The sequence below is a fragment of the Callospermophilus lateralis genome, chromosome 12 (genome assembly GCF_048772815.1).
Source record: "Callospermophilus lateralis isolate mCalLat2 chromosome 12, mCalLat2.hap1, whole genome shotgun sequence".
In the NCBI taxonomy this organism is placed as follows: Eukaryota; Metazoa; Chordata; class Mammalia; order Rodentia; family Sciuridae; genus Callospermophilus; species Callospermophilus lateralis.
In genome coordinates, this window is record NC_135316.1 from 111770151 (window position 1) to 111788511 (window position 18361).

The 18361-nt window shown below is 56.1% G+C and overlaps 2 protein-coding genes across 5 annotated transcripts in view; both read right to left on the reverse strand.

Moving 5' to 3' along the window:
- C12H13orf46 (chromosome 12 C13orf46 homolog) overlaps window positions 1–14074 on the reverse strand; it is a 42910-nt gene extending 28836 nt beyond the window's left edge. Inside the window, exons 1-7 of the mRNA XM_077110683.1 lie at window positions 13888–14074; window positions 12316–12367; window positions 10421–10589; window positions 10291–10335; window positions 9328–9375; window positions 4965–5032; window positions 4361–4439 (exon numbers count right to left, since the gene is read on the reverse strand). Coding sequence (XP_076966798.1) covers window positions 4361–4439; window positions 4965–5032; window positions 9328–9375; window positions 10291–10335; window positions 10421–10589; window positions 12316–12367; window positions 13888–14074 — 648 coding nt within the window. The remainder of the gene's footprint in view (window positions 1–4360; window positions 4440–4964; window positions 5033–9327; window positions 9376–10290; window positions 10336–10420; window positions 10590–12315; window positions 12368–13887) is intronic.
- A 2406-nt stretch (window positions 14075–16480) lies between these two features.
- Rasa3 (RAS p21 protein activator 3) overlaps window positions 16481–18361 on the reverse strand; it is a 95095-nt gene continuing 93214 nt past the window's right edge. For 3 of the 4 annotated variants that reach the window (XM_077110686.1, XM_077110684.1, XM_077110687.1), the window contains one exon: window positions 16481–18238. In XM_077110686.1, coding sequence (XP_076966801.1) covers window positions 18163–18238 — 76 coding nt within the window. In that variant the 3' untranslated portion in view covers window positions 16481–18162. The remainder of the gene's footprint in view (window positions 18239–18361) is intronic. The other variant, XM_077110685.1, reaches the window with a different exon arrangement.

The window sequence follows — 18361 nt, forward strand, 5'->3', positions numbered from 1 at the left end:
CACTAGGGCAGGCACAGCCTGAGGACTGCTGTTCTACACACCATGGAGTCGCTAGGGCAGGCACAGCCTGAGGGCTGCTGTTCTACACACCATGGAGTCACTAGGGCAGGTACAGCCTGAGGACTGCTGTTCTACACACCATGGAGTCACTAGGGCAGGTACATCCTGAGGACTGCTGTCCTACACACCATGGAGTCACTAGGGCAGGTACATCCTGAGGACTGCTGTCCTACACACCATGGAGTCACCAGGGCAGGCACAGCCTGAGGACTGCTGTTCTACACACCATGGAGTCACTAGGGCAGGCACAGCCTGAGGACTGCTGTTCCACACACCATGGAGTCACTCAGGGCAGGCACAGCCTGAGGACTGCTGTTCTACACACCATGGAGTCACCAGGGTAGGCACAGCCTGGGGACTGCTGTTCTACACACCGTGGAGTCACTAGGGCAGGCACAGCCTGAGGACTGCTGTTCTACACACCATGGAGTCGCTAGGGCAGGCACAGCCTGAGGACTGCTGTCCTACACACCATGGAGTCACTCAGGGCAGGCACAGCCTGAGGACTGCTGTTCTACACACCGTGGAGTCACTAGGGCAGGTACAGCCTGAGGACTGCTGTTCCACACACCATGGAGTCACTAGGGCAGGCGCAGCCTGAGGACTGCTGTCCTACACACCATGGAGTCACTCAGGGCAGGCACAGCCTGAGGACTGCTGTTCTACACACCGTGGAGTCACTAGGGCAGGCACAGCCTGAGGACTGCTGTCCTACACACCATGGAGTCACTAGGGCAGACACAGCCTGAGGACTGCTGTTCTACACACCATGGAGTCACCAGGGCAGGCACAGCCTGAGGACTGCTGTTCTACACACCGTGGAGTCACTAGGGCAGGTACAGCCTGAGGACTGCTGTTCCACACACCATGGAGTCACCAGGGCAGGCACAGCCTGAGGACTGCTGTTCCACACACCATGGAGTCACTCAGGGCAGGCACAGCCTGAGGACCGCTGTTCTACACACCATGGAGTCACTAGGGCAGACACAGCCTGAGGACTGCTGTTCTACACACCATGGAGTCACCAGGGCAGGCACAGCCTGAGGACTGCTGTCCTACACACCATGGAGTCACCAGGGCAGGCACAGCCTGAGGACTGCTGTTCTACACACCATGGAGTCACTCAGGGCAGGCACAGCCTGAGGACTGCTGTTCCACACACCATGGAGTCACTAGGGCAGGCACAGCCTGAGGACTGCTGTCCTACACACCATGGAGTCACCAGGGCAGGCACAGCCTGAGGACTGCTGTTCTACACACCATGGAGTCACCAGGGCAGGCACAGCCTGAGGACTGCTGTTCTACACACCATGGAGTCACCAGGGCAGGCACAGCCTGAGGACTGCTGTCCTACACACCATGGAGTCACTAGGGCAGCCACAGCCTGAGGACTGCTGTTCTACACACCATGGAGTCACTAGGGCAGCCACAGCCTGAGGACCGCTGTCCTACACACCATGGAGTCACTAGGGCAGCCACAGCCTGAGGACTGCTGTTCTACACACCATGGAGTCACTAGGGCAGCCACAGCCTGAGGACTGCTGTTCTACACACCATGGAGTCACTCGGGCAGGCACAGCCTGAGGACTGCTGTTCTACACACCATGGAGTCACCAGGGCAGGCACAGCCTGAGGACTGCTGTCCTACACACCATGGAGTCACTCAGGGCAGGCACAGCCTGAGGACCGCTGTTCTACACACCATGGAGTCACTAGGGCAGACACAGCCTGAGGACTGCTGTCCTACACACCATTGAGTCACTAGGGCAGTTGCAGCCTGAGGACTGCTGTTCTACACACCATGGAGTCACCAGGGCAGGCACAGCCTGAGGACTGCTGTTCTACACACCATGGAGTCACCAGGGCAGGCACAGCCTGAGGACTGCTGTTCTACACACCATGGAGTCACTAGGGCAGGCACAGCCTGAGGACTGCTCTTCTACACACCATGGAGTCACCAGAGCAGGCGCAGCCTGAGGACTGCTGTTCTGCACACCATGGAGTCACTAGGGCAGGCACAGCCTGAGGACTGCTGTTCTGCACACCATGGAGTCACTAGGGCAGACACAGCCTGAGGACTGCTGTTCTGCACACCATGAAGTGACCAGGCAGGTGCAGCCTGAGGACTGCTGTGAGGATAGCTTCTCCTTGGTTGAGGTCAGTGTCTCCTCACTTGGAGACAGGGTCTCCCTGGGTAGAGAGGTATGGATGTTGACCTTGTGGGACACAGACCCATTGCAGATGTGTCCTGTCTTGGAGGTTTGGCCTTTTCCTGAGTGGTTAGCATTCCTGCCATGAGGGCCCATTGTGGTAAGACCATGGAGGACTGGACTGTTTGAGGGCCATTTTCTTGGGAGGATGGACCATGCTGGCTATAGCGCTGTGGAGGTCCACCCACTGCCCAGCTGCCCGCTCCCCTGCCCTTTGCACTTGTGAGTTTTCCAGTGTGAAATGGGCTTCCCTTCCTTTTGATCCCTCCAGTGTTTGTCAGAACCAAACTGGATGAATAAATTGGACTCCTCGCGGGGGCCACTCCTTGCCCGCCACCGGACACTCTCCCACCCTCTGAGGGCCCTGGTCAGTGGGCTGAGTCCCCAGATATTCCATGATCAGGCTTGCCCAGTGGGGGAGAGAGACCTGAGAATCTCAGCTTGGATCACCCCGTCCGGAGGCCTCCTAGCCCAGCATTCTCTCTGCCCTGCTCCCCTGGGTATCCCCAGGAGGAATTCTGAGTCCCAGGGGAGCCTCAGCTGTAAGGAGGAATAGGGAGGCAGGAGGTGCCCTCTCCAGTGTGTCCCCTGGACATCTCTCCTTCTGGCAGGCAGCGAGCAGATGCTCTGCCCTGCAGGGCCCTGCCTGGCATGGCCCACAGACCTCTGTCCTCCCCTGGCCTGCACATCCCCATCTCCCTCCTGGGGCACGCGGGGATGCCTTCCTTTGGGGGGTTGTGCTTCTGCGCCTTGTTTTGTGCAGAGCTTGTGGGGATTTGCCTTTCAGGACCCAGGCCCCCCAGGCAGAGCCTGGCCCCACAGGCTCCAATGCAGAGTCATGACTAAGTGGCAGCCACCGAGCACATCGTGGCCTGTGCTTTAATGCATAAGCAGTGGAGGAGTGTGAATTTAGTGGTAGGTCCAGTCCAGTGCCGCGGCCCCTCTTGGATGGTGTCTCCTAGGACTGAAAGCAGAGCCGTGTGGGGAAGCGTCCACCAGGGGGCGCTGTTGGCCCGCCGAGACCTGCAGGACTGCAGGACCTGGTGCAATCAGAGGGGCTGCTTCCTGAGGTGACAGGACTGGACTGACTGAGGACGGCCTGCAGCAGCCACAAGCCGCGCAGCAGGCAGCCCTTCCATTGCAGCAAACACCTGTCCTGGCTGCCAGAAGAGGCACCCTCGTCTCCTTACCCGCCAAGGGAAGGGGGCCCACTAGTGCAGGCAGAATGTTCTAGAAGGGCCTGGGCCTAGGCCTGCTCCCTAAAGGCTCCCTAAAGGCTGCTCATGGCACAGTGAGGGACCCATGCTGCTCACTGCTTGCAGGCCCCACAGTCTGTGTGGCCTTTTCCCAAGGGTGGGAGCTGCTCGGAGCCTGGACCAGGAATAAGGGTCAGTTTTCCAGAGGACTTGGCTAGTTTCAGGAACTCCACGTGACTGAGTTGAGATGGAGGAGGGCTGTACCCTGCAGCACCCTGCTTGGCCTGCCTGGGGCTTGGGGTTTGGGTTATGAGAACCTCCCTGAGCTGGGGTGCTGGGGAGTGGGGGACGGGCATCCTGACCACTGCCCAAGGGGGAGGTCCCTCTGCCAAGTTGAGAGCAGACAGCTCCCCAGTGCAGCACTGGGGTCCCTGTCCTCAAGTTCCGCCAGGGCTACTCCAGGCAACTGTCAGAAGAGGATGTCAGGCTGCTGGGCGGCTTCCCCCACTGCAGGGTCCTGTACCAGCACCTGGCCCCTCAGCAGTTCTGAGTGCGGTCACCTACAGTCTCTGACCACATGGCCTGCAAGGCTGAGCCACACTCCTGCCCCTTTCCACACCTCAGAGAAAGTGGGTCCAGCCAACTGACCCTGCGTCTTTTGAAGTACGACGTCGCGCCCAGTGGCCAGGGCTCCGGCCGGTGGTCTCAGGGCTGCACTCTTGGGGAGGGTTGGGGGCCTCTGGCATCACCGTTTCCTCTGACCCTTGTTCTCAGCTCTGGCCAATCCCGAGAGAGTCCCTGGGAGCCTGGTCCGAGGGCTCCTGGGAAGGGCACAGGTGTGTGACCACCGGTGTATCCCGACCCTGCCCTCCCTCTTCTCCAGGAGTTGAGTACCTTCTCCAGGGCTGCTGCACACCCCTTCGCCTTCCTTTTGGTGGGGTAAGGGATACAGCACACCCAGCTGGTCCTGGTCCTAGAGGCCAAAAGTCGGGTGCTGTGGTAAGAAGAGACCCTGCCTGGCCCTGCCGGGCACCTGCGGGTGCTCCAGCCTGCTCCCCACTTGGACTGTGCTCACTCCACCCCCAGGGCACTCTGTCCACTGCCTTGAGGCTATGGCAGAAGCAGGCTCCAGCAGAGCCAGTCTGCTACCCTGTCCTCCAGCTAGCCCCAGGTCTCCTGTTCTCTGGCCAGAGGGACCTTCAATATGAGAGATCAGGGAGGAGCTAGGCCTGCCCAGTGGCCCCAAAGCCAGGATGCCAGAAGTGAGCCACCTGGAATATGGCAGCCCCCTTCCTTTGCAGGAGCCCTGGACTCAGAGCCAAACACACAGGGGTTCAATCCCATCATCTCGGTAGGTAGGGTCTGAGGGAAATAGGGTGCTTGCCTCTCAGTCCCTTCTTGACCTCTGCGTGCACCCACATGAGGGGCACTGGGGGTCCAGCGTGCAGAGAGCACAAGCCCTGCCCTCATCCCCTGCAAGCCCACAGGCCTCACTCACTCGTCTTCTGACAGATCCCCTATGTCCATCTCGCCCCACTTCTCTTCTCTCACAGCACAGGTGGTCACCTGTGGGAGAGGCAGGTAGGTTCAGAGGGTTGGGGGTGTCCACCTGTGGGGTCTGCCAAGGAGTAGGCCAGGGGAGGTGGGTCCCAGAGGCCATGGCTCCAGCACCCTCCACCTGACAGGGATCCCAACTGGAGCAACTCTGCTGCTGGCTGAACCCCTGGAATCCCTGGAACCCAGGGGACCCCCAGGAGGAGCCTGTGGGGACCTAGTAAGCTCTTTGCACAGTAGTGTGTGATCTGAGGGGAAAGAGTGCACCATGGAGAAGAACCCACTCTCAGACAGAACTTAAACTTCCCAGAAGAGAACTTCGAGAAACTCGAAAAATGGTGACTGCTGGCCAGAGCAGAAGTTGGACCCTCGTGTTAGAAGGCCCCAGACGAGCCTCATGTCAACTTCATCTTTTTATAATGGTGGTGACAATGTGATGATGCTGACAATGGGAATAATGGTGCTGGTGCTGGTGCTGGTGGTGCTGGTGACAGTGGCTATCCAGGTATGGTGATGAAGATGGTGATGTGAGGGTGGTCATGCTGACGGTGGGGATGGTGACAGTGGTTACCAGGATACAGTGATGAAGAGGATGATGATAATTATGATGACAGTGATGGTGATGGTGTAATGGTGACAGTAAAGATGGTGGTGATGGTGATGATGGTGATGATGATGGTAATGGTGTAATGGTGAAGTAATGATGATGGTGATGGTGGTGGTGATGGTGGTGATGGTGGTGATGGTGGTGATGATGATGGTGATGGTAATGGTGTAATGGTGACAGTAAAGATGGTGGTGATGGTGATGATGATTGTGATGGTATAATGGTGACAGTAATGATGATGGTGATGGTGATGGTGTAATGGTGACAGTAAAGATGGTGGTGATGGTGATGATGATTGTGATGGTATAATGGTGACAGTAATGATGATGGTGATGGTGATGGTGTAATGTGACAGTAATGATGATGGTGATGGTGATGGTGTAATGGTGACAGTAATGATGATGGTGATGGTGATGGTGTAAAGGTGACAGTAATGATGATGGTGATGGTGTAATGGTGACAGTAATGATGATGGTGATGGTGTAATGTGACAGTAATGATGATGGTGATGGTGATGGTGTAATGGTGACAGTAAAGATGGTGGTGATGGTGATGATGATTGTGATGGTATAATGGTGACAGTAATGATGATGGTGATGGTGATGGTGTAATGGTGACAGTAATGATGATGGTGATGGTGATGGTGTAATGGTGACAGTAAAGATGGTGGTGATGGTGATGATGATTGTGATGGTATAATGGTGACAGTAATGATGATGGTGATGGTGATGGTGTAATGGTGACAGTAATGATGGTGATGGTGATGATGATTGTGATGGTATAATGGTGACAGTAATGATGATGGTGATGGTGATGGTGTAATGTGACAGTAATGATGATGGTGATGGTGTAATGTGACAGTAATGATGATGGTGATGGTGATGGTGTAAAGGTGACAGTAATGATGATGGTGATGGTGATGATGATTGTGATGGTATAATGGTGACAGTAATGATGATGGTGATGGTGTAATGGTGACAGTAATGATGATGGTGATGGTGATGTGGATGGTGATGGTGTAATGGTGACAGTAATGAAGATGGTGATGGTGATGGTGTAATGGTGACAGTAATGAAGATGATGATTGTGATGGTATAATGGTGACAGTAATGATGATGGTGATAGTGATGGTGTAATGTGACAGTAATGATGATGGTGATGGTGTAATGTGACAGTAATGATGGTGGTGATGGTGATGGTGTAATGGTGACAGTAATGATGATGGTGATGGTGATGTGGATGGTGATGGTGTAATGGTGACAGTAATGAAGATGGTGATGGTGATGGTGTAATGGTGACAGTAAAGATGGTTGTGATGGTGGTGATGGTGATGATGATGGTAATGGTGTAATGGTGAAGTAATGATGATGGTGATGGTGGTGGTGATGGTGGTGATGGTGGTGATGATGATGGTGATGGTGATGGTGTAATGGTGACAGTAAAGATGGTGGTGATGGTGATGATGATTGTGATGGTATAATGGTGACAGTAATGATGATGGTGATGGTGATGGTGTAATGGTGACAGTAAAGATGGTGGTGATGGTGATGATGATTGTGATGGTATAATGGTGACAGTAATGATGATGGTGATGGTGATGGTGTAATGTGACAGTAATGATGATGGTGATGGTGATGGTGTAATGGTGACAGTAATGATGATGGTGATGGTGATGGTGTAATGTGACAGTAATGATGATGGTGATGGTGTAATGGTGACAGTAATGATGATGGTGATGGTGATGGTGTAATGTGACAGTAATGATGATGGTGATGGTGATGGTGTAATGTGACAGTAATGATGATGGTGATGGTGATGGTGTAATGGTGACAGTAATGATGATGGTGATGGTGATGGTGTAATGTGACAGTAATGATGATGGTGATGGTGATGGTGTAATGGTGACAGTAAAGATGGTGGTGATGGTGATGATGATTGTGATGGTATAATGGTGACAGTAATGATGATGGTGATGGTGATGGTGTAATGGTGACAGTAATGATGATGGTGATGGTGATGATTGTGATGGTATAATGGTGACAGTAATGATGATGGTGATGGTGATGGTGTAATGTGACAGTAATGATGATGGTGATGGTGTAATGTGACAGTAATGATGATGGTGATGGTGATGGTGTAATGGTGACAGTAATGATGATGGTGATGGTGATGATGATTGTGATGGTATAATGGTGACAGTAATGATGATGGTGATGGTGTAATGGTGACAGTAATGATGATGGTGATGGTGATGTGGATGGTGATGGTGTAATGGTGACAGTAATGAAGATGGTGATGGTGATGGTGTAATGGTGACAGTAATGAAGATGATGATTGTGATGGTATAATGGTGACAGTAATGATGATGGTGATGGTGATGGTGTAATGTGACAGTAATGATGATGGTGATGGTGTAATGTGACAGTAATGATGGTGGTGATGGTGATGGTGTAATGGTGACAGTAATGATGATGGTGATGGTGATGTGGATGGTGATGGTGTAATGGTGACAGTAATGAAGATGGTGATGGTGATGGTGTAATGGTGACAGTAATGAAGATGATGATTGTGATGGTATAATGGTGACAGTAATGATGATGGTGATGGTGATGGTGTAATGTGACAGTAATGATGATGGTGATGGTGTAATGTGACAGTAATGATGGTGGTGATGGTGATGGTGTAATGGTGACAGTAATGATGATGGTGATGGTGATGTGGATGGTGATGGTGTAATGGTGACAGTAATGAAGATGGTGATGGTGATGGTGTAATGGTGACAGTAAAGATGGTTGTGATGGTGGTTATGGTGATGATGATGGTAATGGTGTAATGGTGAAGTAATGATGATGGTGATGGTGGTGGTGATGGTGGTGATGGTGGTGATGATGATGGTGATGGTGATGGTGTAATGGTGACAGTAAAGATGGTGGTGATGGTGATGATGATTGTGATGGTATAATGGTGACAGTAATGATGATGGTGATGATGATTGTGATGGTATAATGGTGACAGTAATGATGATGGTGATGGTGATGGTGTAATGGTGACAGTAATGGTGGTGATGGTGATGGTGTAATGGTGACAGTAATGATGATGGTCATGGTGGTGATGTACAGATAATGATGCCACTGTGGGTCATGGTGATAGTGGTGATGGTAGTGCTGATGGGAGATGATGTGATGACAGAGGGGATGAGGGGTGGTGCTGGTGGGAAGACAGTGACGCTGCTAGTGGTGGTGGTGGGGGTGATGGTGATGACAGTGTTGATGGTTGTGATAGTCATGGTGGTGATACTTAATACTGTGGATTTCTGGGTATGGTGCACTCTTCTGAGATCTCTACAAAACAACTTGGGGGTACTGCTACAGTCCTTTTTTGGCAGAGGAGACAACTGAGGCACAGAAGGTATTTTTTGGGTCCAAATCTCCAGGCTTCACCCTTTCTACAACCTGGTGTGATCCCACAAGAGGTTCTGGAGCCAATAGGTTACCCAGGCCCTAGAATACAGCCCCAGGGTACATGGGAGTGGGAATAAGGGAGGCCAAGTCGCATCACCGTGGAGCATCCAAGGAGCTGTTGGTCGTGGGTCTCTGCCTCACCCTCTAAACAGGCCTGCTATGGGCAAGTCCGCCAAACCTGCCCACCCAGTCTGGGTACAGGCACTTTCTGGGTAGGTGGTGAGGGGCTTTGTCTGTACCTCCTCGGCATGATCTCCCAGGTCAATCTCCACGAATGCAGATGGTTTCTGTGGGTGGAAATCACAGAGCTGGGGTGAGCTGTGACGAAGGCAGACTTCCTGGAAGGGGCTGCAGCTCCTGGCCTTGGGCAGCCAGGCAGGCCAGGGCAGGTCCCACCCAGGTTATCAGATGCTGGTGATGCTCAGGGTGGGGGTCCTGCAAAGCTGGTTGGAGGGCTGATGGCCGTGTGGCCATGAGGTATCTGTGGGGCTGACTCTGGCAGGGAGCGAGAGGGAGGAATATGGCCTTCCCATCCACCCTACTCAATTCCCATCAGGTACCTGAGACTTCAGAGGGTCTCCCACACCTTCACTCACCAGGGCCTCTGGGTAGTGGCCGTGCCCTGGGAGGTACCTCCCAGGCCTGCTCAGCTGGATTCTGCCTCCAGAGATTCACCTGGAGCCACACTGCACCCGGTGGCAAAGACTCACACTGGGGTGCAGTGGCCCTGCAGTTTAGCAAATAGCTGCCTCAGGGTCTCCATCTGGGCACTTTGGCTGGCCCATGACCACACCAAGGGTGGTCTGTTGTAAAATCCTGGTAAGCAACATGTCTACCCTCTCCATAACTAGCACATGGTCTGGGAAGGAGACTAGAATCAACCTTCCTGCATCAAGTGTCCGTGAGAATCCCTAACACTGCATCTGGGCAGGTGGCTCTGGGCTTGTTCTCCCAGGCCAAGGTCCGCTGAATGTCAGCTCCTCTCAGGACCCAACTCCATTAGTGCCTGCACTGTTTGGCAAGCTGGGCGAGGACGCCCTGGGATAGCAGAGGCCAAGCTTGGACCCCAGCCTCTCTGGATGAAGGGGAGGGCCTGGGGCAGCTCTCCAGCATGGATTCTGCTGAGGTGACCCCAGGACCACCAGTCTGCAGCGCGCTCATGGCCGGGCGGGCTTGCTCCTGTCACCAAAGGAAGCTCTTGCCTCTTTTTCCAGATCATTCAGCGTCATGGACTGCAGCTCTTGTTCCTGTAAGCCAAAGAAGACACCCACAGGTTGATACAAGCAGACCCCATCAGGATGACAGAGGGCCCCGGGCACCAGTGGGGCTCACCTCAGCCTCCAGGACGCAGCTGCCTGCACATGCTCCTGCCTGCTCCTCCTTGGTGCTGGTCTCTGAGTCGCTCTTTTCAACCTCTGACTCCGTTTTCCCACACTCATGGTCCAGGCTTCCCAGGGCATCCTGATTCTTTTCCTTCCTGTCTTCCTCTAGATTTGCCTGACTGTGAGAGAAGGAAACAGGGAGGGAAAGGTGTCAAGGGCTGAGGAGACTGGCCTGCCCTTGCCTGGGGTTCCGCGTGCCAGTGCTGGGTAACAGGCCCAGCTGAGGTGAGCCTGTGAGGGCCCTTCTGTGGGCAGAGGGTCTGGATATGAGGTTCCCTCCTGGCACTGAAAGCCAGCCTGCCCTGGCTTCTCCAATGACCCCTCTTGTTTAGCCACACCTGAATGACAGTATCCTGCTAGCAACGGCTATTTACAGTTAACTGGGCTTAGCGAGAAAGCAGGTCCCACCTGCTCAAAGGACCAGAATCTGCTGTACAGAGGTGACCACCATCAGTAAATGCATGGCTACCTTTGCCTGAAGACCAGCTGCCATGGAGACTGCGCTGGGCTGGGTCTGTGCCAGTCACCCACACCACCTGGGTGACCTCCCTGCAGCACTTTATTGAATCTAGGGTGCAGGGAGGGGGCTTCTCCAGCAGCGGGTGGGGAGACATGGTGGGGTAAAGGCAAGCATTTCATGTCCTCTTGGTGAAGAGGACAGTGGGCCTCCTGGCTTAGCCCTGCCACCCACCCACACTCAGCTGGGCAGGGAGGGTGCTGCAGGCCTCCCCCAGGCCCCCTGCCCTCCAGCCACACTTGTGGCTGAGCACCCTGGTCTCCAGAAGGCCACTCCTGGTCCATGGTGCTGAGTTGGATTTTGATATCCAAGAAAAATTCTTGGGAGGTTCAGTGACTGAAGCCTCCTAGGTGGGTGGAGCAGGGGGCAGTGCTATGCTTGGTGAGAGGTCCGTCTGGGGCGGCCTCTCTCTGAGCCATTAGGGCCTGCTCCCACCCAGACAGACGAGGCCTCTTTGGGTCCAGCACCTCCTTTCCAGGGTGGTTTGTGGGGTGGTTTGCTCTGACACTTTGGCCAACCCAGTTGACCTGAGGCCAGGGCCAGCTGGAATGGGCTGCCAGGAGGGGACAGAGGGTCCTGTTTCTGTAGGGAGTCCCTCCCAATAAACGTGGATTCTTGGAGTGCCCCCCACAGGCCCTCAGGTGGATCTGCTCAGGACACCAGCTCCCTTGGGTCCCTCCCAAGCCTGACCTTGGTGGGCGTCTGTTCTCGCACACATACACACACACACACGCACACGCACATGCACACACACATGCACGCACACATACACACACACGCACACACACATACACACACGCACACACACACGCACACGCACACATACACACACACGCACGCACACACACATACACACACACGCACACACACACACGCGCACACACACACATACACACACGCACACACACACATACACACACGCACACACACATGCACACACACGCACACACACGCACACATACACACACGCACACACACATACACACGCACACACACGCACACACACGCACACATACACGCACACACACACATACACACACGCACGCACACACACGCACACACACATGCACACACACACACGCACACACGCACACACACACACATACACACACGCACACACATACACACGCGCGCGCACACACACGCACACATACACACACGCACACATGCGCACACACGCACACACACACATACACACACGCACACACACATACACACACACGCACACACACGCACACACACACATACACACACACGCACACACACGCACACACACACACACGCACACATGCACACACACGCACACGCACACACGCACACCTGCTTACCAGATGGTATCATCTGCTTCCCTCCTTGGGTCTTGCCCCTGGTCTTCAGACTCTGAGAAGCAAGGACAGTGTTGGTCAGTACCATTGGCACATGGGCCCTGGCTCCTGAGACCAGTCTGCCGCAGCCCAGGGCTTGCCACCTGCAGGCACTGTCCTGGAGTGTGCTCAGGACCACCTGCAGCAGGGGAGTGGCCATCATGAACTGGGACTGCATCTCGTCTGCAGCACAGGCCTCTCCCAGCTCTGCCATCTCTGTGGGACGCAGGCGCCTCACAGTGAACGTCTGAGGCCTAGGATTCAGAGACCCCTGTCCCAGCACAGTGACAGGAACAGGATGGGGGGGCTCTGCTCCTGCTGGTCACCCCAGGCCTCCTTTGCAGGAAGACAGAAGGAGGTGGGATGGCCGCCAGCTCTCTGGCCCCCAGCCAGGTGCTCTTAGCAGTCCCCTCTCCTAGGCAGGGCACAGGAGCACCCTGAATCTGCCTGAGGTGAGGGGACCCTGTGAGCTTCCTGGTGACTCTGGAGAGGGTGGGCCTCCTCAACCCGCCAGCTTCCTGACCTAGGTCCCTGGCACAGGCACGTGGGTGTGCCGGCCCTTTAAGGAGAGGCAGGTTAGGGTCAGGGTTAGGGACTGGGCTCCCGGGTGCCGCACCAGGCCTGGGTGCCGGGGGCCGCTCCTGTCCTGTGTGGTGCTGACTGTGCTCCCTGCTGCAGCCCCTGCTCCTGCAGACCACCAGGAGCCGACGCAGCCCAGGGAGCTCATCATTGATTGATTCATTGTCTGGAACCAGGCGTTGAACGTAGGGACACTACCAGGGAGCTGGGCCCCAAGCCCCTTTCAGTTCTTGATTTAGGTCTGTTTCCCAGGCCGGCCTTGAGCCTTCTGGGTGACTGGGATAAGGGGCGTGTGCCACCCCAGCCGTGGTCGGGGGTCCCAAAGCTTTAAACAGTGGGTCTGATGGAAGAACAGCCAGGACACTGGGGACTGGGGATTGTCCTGTCCTGGAGGGCTTCCTGCAGGGACTGGCCAGCGGCAAGCCCTGAGCCCAGCACAGTGGGCCAGGGAAGACCTGCAGGTAGATGGAGGAGCCTTCTTGCCAGCCATCCCTTGCTGGATGCCACGTCCACTCTGCCCGTCCTCCAGGGTTGTGCTCCATGGAGACCCGGCATCCTGCTACCTCTTCCTGCTGGGGGGCTCACCCCTGCTGCCCAGTGCATCCAGCCTTAGGCTGGGTCCTCGTCATCTGTCTCGGGGCTGCTGCTTGAGGTCACTGAGGACAAGACCTGGAGGCCATTCCTGCTGCTTCCTGACCAGCCTGTGAATGGCCTGTCAAACTAGGTGAGGAAGGCCTGCCTGGGCGGAGGGGACGCCCCCTGCTCTTGAGCTTACTATGGGACTTTGAAGTTCTTGGGAGCATCTGGCAAGGAGCCAGTGGGGGTGGTCTCACAGCCCCAGGCAGCCTGGAACCGGAAAGCACCCTGTTCTTGGGGACGCCCCGGGGGGGGTGTCCTCAGGATCCATCCCTTCCTGAGCCCTGGACCCTCCAGCAGGAGACCCTCCTACCCTCCTACCTGGCTCCCTGCGCAGCTTCCTGATGCGGCTTGGGGGGTCTCCCTTCTGGTGCAAGCCACCCATGCTCCGGCTCCTCTGGAGCTCGGCCCCCTCACTGGCTGCCTTGAGATGTCCAGGGGCCACTCCTGAGGGCAGGGCCCCAGGGCCCGGCCGGTGCCTCCTGTGTGTGGCTGGATCCTTCTCCATTCTGCCTGCGGGAGGAGGGAGCTGTGGCCTGCACAGCCTCACACTGAGGGCATTGCTGCCCCCTCTCCCTGTCGTCCCTTCTCCAGGGAGTAGCCAGAATGGGGGTGGTTGCCATGGAGCTGCTGTGACATCACTGCAGGTCAGGGGTCAAAGGTCAGCAGGCCCAGCCCAGAGCAGCCTTCCCCGCCAGCAAGCTAGGGCTTGGAGCAGGGCTAGGCTGCCTGGGTTTCTCCTGCAGATGAGGGTAGGTGGTGGCCTGGGCCAAGCCTTCCACCAGGAACCTGGGGCTGAGTCAGACTCAGGAAAATGAAGGAGAGCCCAGGGCAAGGCCACAGGATTCCTGCCCCAGAGAGTGACGTGGAGCTGCTCTGCTGAGAGGAGGGCTTGCCGACTGCAATTGTGCTGATGTGAAAACCAGCCAGAATAGGACAAGAGCCGGTGGCTCCACCGGAGCGCACCCCTTCAGCTCTGCAGACTGCGTCCCTGGCAAGGTGGGGGTCGGCGCCTCTGAGGCTGCTCCTGTCGACTCAGATGCTGTCGTCTCTGTGTCTGCACGTGGCCATCCCTGAATGTCTCTGTCCTGACTTCTTTTTTATTATTTTGTTTTACTTATTTATTTTTTGGTATGGGGATTGAGCCCAGGGGCACTTAACTCTGAGCCACTCCCCCATCTCTTTTTTAAAAAAATATATTCAGAGATAGGGTCTGGCTGAGTTGCTTAGGGACTCACTAAGTTGCTGGGGCTGTTTTTGAACTTGTGATCCTCCTGCCTCAGCCTCTGGAGCCGCTGGGACTACAGACATGCACCACCATTCTGGGCCTGACTCTTCTCACGGGAACCCCAGCGGACTGGATGAGGCTCATCCCAACACCTCATATTACCTCTTACCTCTGCAAAGGCTGTTTCCACATATAGCCTCACTCTGAGGTATGGGGTGTGGGGTCTTCAACCTGTGACTTGGGGGCACAGTTCAGCCCAGTGCAGCCCAACAGGGGATCCCTGCTCCTCTGCTCCAGCTGGCCACACAGAGCAGGGAGAGGGGGAAACGCCCTGCACCTGGAGGGTAGGTGGGTGAGGCTGTGCGTCCCACTGAGGCAGGTGGCACGCCTGCCACCAGGGGCCCAGAGGTGGGGCTGTTCCACCGGGCTACCCAGAGAGCCTGGTGTCACGGTGCCCAGGGGGAGCAGTGGGAAGACGGGATCAGCGGGGCCAGGTCTGTGTGGGAGCTGCTCTTCTCCAGGGACTGTCGCTGGGCCTGGTCTTCTCCCCGGGAGAAGGGGAGGTCAGAGTACCTTCCTGGCCCTGCTGGTTTCTTAAAGTGCCTTTGGCTCAAAACAGCTCTTCTGCCAAAGGAGCGTACTCTGAGGGGCTTGTCCTGCACCCTCAGGGACCCGCTGACGCACACACCTCCTAACCACCGGCTTACCCAGGATGCGGCCATGGGCACCTGGAGGAAGCCAGGGAGCTTCCACACACGGGTCCTCCTGGGGCAGCCTAGAGCCTCTTGCATCCCAGAGGCCACAGGTCACTGGCCCAAGGCTAGTGAGCAAGAGGAAGAGCAGAATGACGGGTCTCCCAGGAGCCTCTGTGCCCCTCATGGGGAACACGGGGCCTTTAGGGCCCACTTTCTGGGTTCTGTGCCTTTGGCCTTTCCATCTCCTTCCTCCAGGGCCAGCCTCCTACCTCCGTGTTCCTTCTCACCTGACTGATTTCATACGCCCCAGAGTGAACTGGTCCTCTGGTCCTGGTGCTGCCCAGAGCCCAGCGGGGATGCTCACCAGGGCTGAAAAGAGGCCACACCTTCCTGCCCCACCCGCCCTCCTGTGGATGGAGGAGGCTAACGAGGGACAATCCAGCCTCCGCCTTTGGGCACAGTCCTTAGCCACTGAGTCCCCAGAGGCAGACCCAAGACCTTCCTCCTGATGGAGCCAACTGATGGGATTAAAGAGAGAGAGGGAAACCAAATGGAAAGAAGGAAGGAGTAAAGAAATCAGAAGCCACATCAGCCATGCCTGGCCCCAGCCACGGGGTCTTTGCCTGGACTGCCCTTTGACCCTCTCCTGGCCTCAGAGGGGCAGCAGAACAGCAGACAGCAGCTCCCCCAGGGGGAGCCCATCCCTGCACCCCCAGGGCCACGGCTCAGCCCCGCATCCTCAGACTGCGCAGCCCAGTTCCTGGTGCAGTCTGCCCTCCCTCTCTGGGGATTGTCTAAAGGCTTGGGCAACACCTCTCCTGAAGGCTCCGCGGGACAAGTTCCCACCCACATGTCACCTGAATGTCACCTGCCGGAGGGATGCCACTTGGCACCAGACCCTCTCTTGTCACCTGCCACTCCCCACATGGTGCCCCTACCCAACGAGCGCAGTGACCAGTGGGCTCCTGTGGAAAACAGGCCAGTCCTCAGAAAGAATAAAACCTCTGTTTTAATTGGCCAGTAAAATACATTACAAATTATTAGTATTTTATAAACAGAAACATGGTTACAAATCCCTGTTAAAAATCGCAGCCTGAGAGCATGGGTCCAGAGGTTTTTTACACTTTCCTCCACTGCTTCTGTGACAAGAAATAATGTGACTATCTGTCCCTAGTCGAAAAGCCTGGACAAGGAAGTCCACATGTGCCTCAGTGCTTCCCCAGGACCCCCTGCCACAGGCCAGGGGTGCTGGAGAGCAAGGGTCTGCAACAGCAGTGGGCAGCAAGCTGAAGAGGTCTGCCCTCCTGCCCCGGCCCTCCTGTCCCAAGACAGCAGCTCTGGCCATGGCCCTTCACCTCCGGGGCTCCTGAGACGGGCCGCAGCAGACCTGGGAGACCTTCTGGCAGCTGGAGAGACAGTTCCCGGCTGTCTGCCTCTCAGAGCCCTCTTGAGCAGGCGAAGGTTTCAATGTTCTAAGTCACCTTACATCAAAGATCTGATTAAAACACTCCTTTAAAAACATTAAGAAAGACGGCTTGAAAAATGGACTTTTCAAAAATCTTCCCCCAACCTCCCCATGGGGTGGCAGGCAAGTGGACTATGGTTCCCAACACCAACCCGTAGTAGGACAGGCTGTGCTGGGACTGAGGACTGACTCGTAGTAGGACAGGCTGTGCTGGGACTGGGGATGACCCACGTAGGACAGGCTGTGCTGGGACTGGGGACTGACTCGTAGTAGGACAGCTGTGCTGGGACTGGGGACTGACTCGTAGTAGGACAGGCTGTGCTGGGACTGGGGACTGACTCGTGTAGGACAGGCTGTGCTGGGACTGAGGACTGACTCGTAGTAGGACAGGCTGTGCTGGGACTGGGGATGACCCACGTAGGACAGGCTGTGCTGGGACTGGGGACTGACTCGTAGTAGGACAGGCTGTGCTGGGACTGGACACTGATCCACGTAGGACAGCTGTGCTGGGACTGGGGACTGACCCACAGCAGGACAGCTGTGCTGGGACTGGGGATGACCCACGTAGGACAGCTGTGCTGGGACTGGGGACTGACCCACAGTAGGACAGCTGTGCTGGGACTGGGGATGACCCACGTAGGACAGCTGTGCTGGGACTGGGGCTGGCCAGTCAGCCAGAGGAGACTGAATCTTGCTTCTCCCTGCCTGGACTCTGCAGAAGGGACCCAGGCCCCCAAAGCCCAGGCCCCTCAGGGATTCAGCCACAAAACTGGCCCTTCAGCCAGGAGCAGACAGGGAGGCCTCTGTCACAGCCATGGGGGCAGTAGGCTTGTAGGGATGGAGCGACACTGTTCACGTCTGGAGGGGTGCAGCAGAAGAGCCAGGGCCAGGCCAGAGGAGGGACTGGATGACCACTGGGCAGTCCATGCTTCCTGACCATTCGTCTGACCCCTGCACCTCCACAGAACAAAGGGAATGAGAAGACAATGACCCACACTCCAGAGGCCAGTCCGACCACGCGGCACTGGCAGGTGAGGAAAGCAGGAGTCGAGAGTTGTGTGTGGCGACATGTGGTGCCCTGGCAGCCAGGACTGGTCCTGAGGGAGCGGCTGGGCTGTGGAGGCCCCATCGGTCCTGCTCCCCTCTGCTGCTCAGGTGGTGGGTGGCCTTGCGTAGCAGGTTGGTGCCACCCTAGAACACTGCACCCTTCAGATGGAGTGGGTGGAGATCTCCGACTGTTGTCGGATGTGGTTCTGGAAACTCTTGTCTCCAATGGGGTGCTCCCTGGAAGAGGGGAGAGGGTAAAGTCACACCCCAGCTGCTTCCAGGAACAGGCGCTCCCTGGAAGAGAGGCAGAAGAGGCTCCCTCCCTCCCTGGGTGCTCCCCGGAAGATGAGGTAAAGAGGC